At 31.7% G+C, this 3,184-nt stretch overlaps 1 protein-coding gene across 9 annotated transcripts in view; it reads left to right on the plus strand.

Moving 5' to 3' along the window:
• Positions 1-3,184, plus strand: part of LOC108687005 (inositol 1,4,5-trisphosphate receptor) — a 50,717-nt gene that overhangs the window by 36,588 nt on the left and 10,945 nt on the right. For 6 of the 9 annotated variants that reach the window (XM_018192575.1, XM_018192574.1, XM_018192570.1 and 3 more), the window contains 8 exons: positions 274-297; positions 794-1,142; positions 1,206-1,371; positions 1,442-1,658; positions 1,726-2,267; positions 2,333-2,448; positions 2,581-2,716; positions 2,796-3,053. In XM_018192575.1, coding sequence (XP_018048064.1) covers positions 274-297; positions 794-1,142; positions 1,206-1,371; positions 1,442-1,658; positions 1,726-2,267; positions 2,333-2,448; positions 2,581-2,716; positions 2,796-3,053 — 1,808 coding nt within the window. The remainder of the gene's footprint in view (positions 1-273; positions 298-793; positions 1,143-1,205; positions 1,372-1,441; positions 1,659-1,725; positions 2,268-2,332; positions 2,449-2,580; positions 2,717-2,795; positions 3,054-3,184) is intronic. The other 3 variants (XM_018192573.1, XM_018192578.1, XM_018192576.1) reach the window with 1 other exon arrangement.

Raw genomic sequence — 3,184 nt, forward strand, 5'->3', positions numbered from 1 at the left:
GTGTATCACCGATATAATAAATTTTCCCTCCTATTCTTTCAATCATGAGCAGCTTTTACATTCTAGTTTCGTTTTCAGAAACTTGTATATAATATTCTTTTTTATGGTACTGTAATATATTAGTACTATATGTAATCCGTGCTTCTCGCTTATATAAAATATCTTTGATAATAAAGTTTACTCAACTATGTGTGGTAAATTACTTATAATATATATAGAATGGTAAATATGTTTAAAACTAATCAATTTACTCTTGTAAATATTTTATCACAGCTGATACGGATTCTGAGGAGGCAGGTAATATCCTATTAGAAAGCTTGTTAAAAACTAATTAGACTATTATGCGGAATGAATATTAACAAGATTAAGCATGCAATCTTATACATTGTACAAAGTAAATTCACAAAGCTTCTTACAAAGCTTTGGCTTAAATATTTTTATAATAATATTCTCTTGTTAGAAATAAATATTGCAAGAAACATTGAATATAAAAATATCCTATATTAACAATTTATGATACCTAAACATCCTTAATTATTAGACAAATATTATTTTATTTCATTATTTTTGAAGTTAATCTCTCGTACTTTTTCCATAACAAGTAACAAAAGAGTCATTATTTTATATACTAGTTTTTATTTTTTAACACAAATTAAATTTTTCTGCACTGTAATTTTTTACTATATGATATATGTAAATATGTACAATAATATTATATACATATGTAATATTATACAATTATTTTGTTATTTATTGGCTTAATATAAACTTTTATTTTTATGTTTTTAAATAGCTGAAGGAGGTATTCTTAGATGTATTGGCGATATGGGTGCTGTGATGACAAATTTAACATTAGGACCAGCCGGTCAAGTGTTAGCTAGCTCTTCTCCAAGACCAAAGCCATTAATGAAGAAGGAATATCCCTTAGTGATGGACACGAAACTCAAGATAATCGAAATTTTGCAGTTTATTCTGGATGTTAGATTAGATTACAGAATCTCTTGTCTTTTGAGTATATTTAAACGAGAATTCGATGAGACAGCATTAACTGCTGCAGAGAAGACTGGAGATGTGACTCTAGGGCAAAAAGCTATTGATTTAGATTCAATTAGTGCACAGGCAGAAGGAATATTTGGGAGCAGGTAATATATTTTTGGATGCAATGTATGAAGATTGTACCTTACAGAAAAATAATTTTTTTTTAGTGAGGAATGCGCAGCGCTGGATTTAGATGGCCAAGGAGGCAGAACATTTTTACGCGTTCTATTACATCTAGCTATGCACGATTATCCTCCATTAGTTTCTGGAGCCTTACATTTATTATTTAGGCACTTTAGCCAAAGACAAGAAGTTTTACAAGCATTTAAACAGGTTGGACTTTCTTTAAATATTGAAGATGGTGAAAAAAAATTATTTAATAATACAAACACGCGGTTAACAGGTGCAGCTTTTAGTTTCGGATAGCGACGTAGAATCATACAAACAAATAAAAGCAGATTTAGACATCTTGCGCCAGTCTGTCGAGAAATCTGAGCTTTGGGTATATAAATCCAAGGCAACAGAAGAACATGGAAATAAGAAGAAGAAAAGTAAAGAAGAAGAAGATGAAGCCACAGCTCCTCGTAAAATACCTCTGTTATCTGCATTAGATAAACAAGGTTTTAATAATTATTACTTTATACATCTTTTTTTATGAAAAGTGAATAAATAATTATTTTTTTATAGGGTCTGCTATTGATTTGGATATCGGCCCACCGTTACATTCCGATCAAACAGAAGAATATAAAAAAATTCAGCAGATATTAATGAGAATGAATAAATTGTGTATTCAAAATCTGCCAGGCGGCCAAGTAAAGGCACGCAAACATGAGCAGAGACTTCTGCGCAATGTTGGAGTGCATACTGTCGTTTTGGATTTATTACAGGTTCCATACGACACCAAAGAAGATGTCAGAATGAACGAATTAATGCGTTTGGCGCACGATTTCTTGCAAAACTTTTGTCTATCTAATCAACAAAATCAAGTTCTTCTACACAAGCAGCTGGATTTATTCTTGAATCCCGGTATAAGAGAAGCGCAGACAATATGTAGTATTTTTCAAGATAACTCCGTTCTTTGCAATGAAGTCGGTGCAAAAGTCATACAGCATTTCGTACATTGCATAGAAACGCATGGAAAACATGTGCAATATTTGAAGTTTTTGCAAACTATAGTAAAAGCTGAGAATCAATTTATTAGAAAATGTCAAGAGATGGTGATGCAGGAGGTAAGATGCCATTACATGTGTATATAGCTTTTTGGAATATTTTTCCAGCTTTATTTTGATTATAGTTAGTTCAAGCGGGAGAAGATGTTTTAGTGTTTTATAATGATAGAGCCTCGTTTAATCATTTTGTGGAAATGATGCGATCTGAAAGACATCGAATGGATGAGAGCAGTCCTCTTCAGTGAGTTGCTTTAACATTTTTAAAATGAAAATTATTTAATTATATATGTCATGTATTGTACGATGTTCTGTTTTGTATCGATTTGAATATTTGAGAGTCTCAAACATAAAATATATATTTATTATGTTTTAGATATCATGTAGAGTTGGTAAAACTTCTAGCTTGTTGCACAATGGGCAAAAATGTCAATACAGAAATTAAATGTCATAGTCTCTTACCGTTAGATGATATCGTTGCTGTGGTGTCACATCCAGATTGTATACCAGAGGTGAATCTTTTATCGAATTTAATACACTCATCTGATTAAAGTAAATATTACTGACATCATATATAACATTTATAAATAGGTAAAAGAAGCATACATCAATTTTCTCAACCACTGTTACATTGACACAGAAGTCGAAATGAAGGAAATTTATACATCAAATCATATGTGGTCTTTGTTCGAAAAATCTTTTATTGTTGATATGGGCTTAATTGCCACATCTACTCATGATCGACAACACGCGGATACAGCCTTGGAGACTTATGTGACAAGTTGTTTAATGAACATCATATCCACATTTTTCAGCAGTCCATTTTCTGATCAAAGCACCACTGTACAGGTAACATCTTCATTTGTATTACAGAAAAAAATATTAATCTTTAATGGCGCGCGCGCGCGCGCGCGCGCGTGTGTGTGTGTGTGTGTATACACACACACACACACACACACACATTCATATATATATATATA

Source organism: Atta colombica, unplaced genomic scaffold, assembly GCF_001594045.1.
Source record: "Atta colombica isolate Treedump-2 unplaced genomic scaffold, Acol1.0 scaffold198, whole genome shotgun sequence".
In the NCBI taxonomy this organism is placed as follows: domain Eukaryota; kingdom Metazoa; phylum Arthropoda; class Insecta; order Hymenoptera; family Formicidae; genus Atta; species Atta colombica.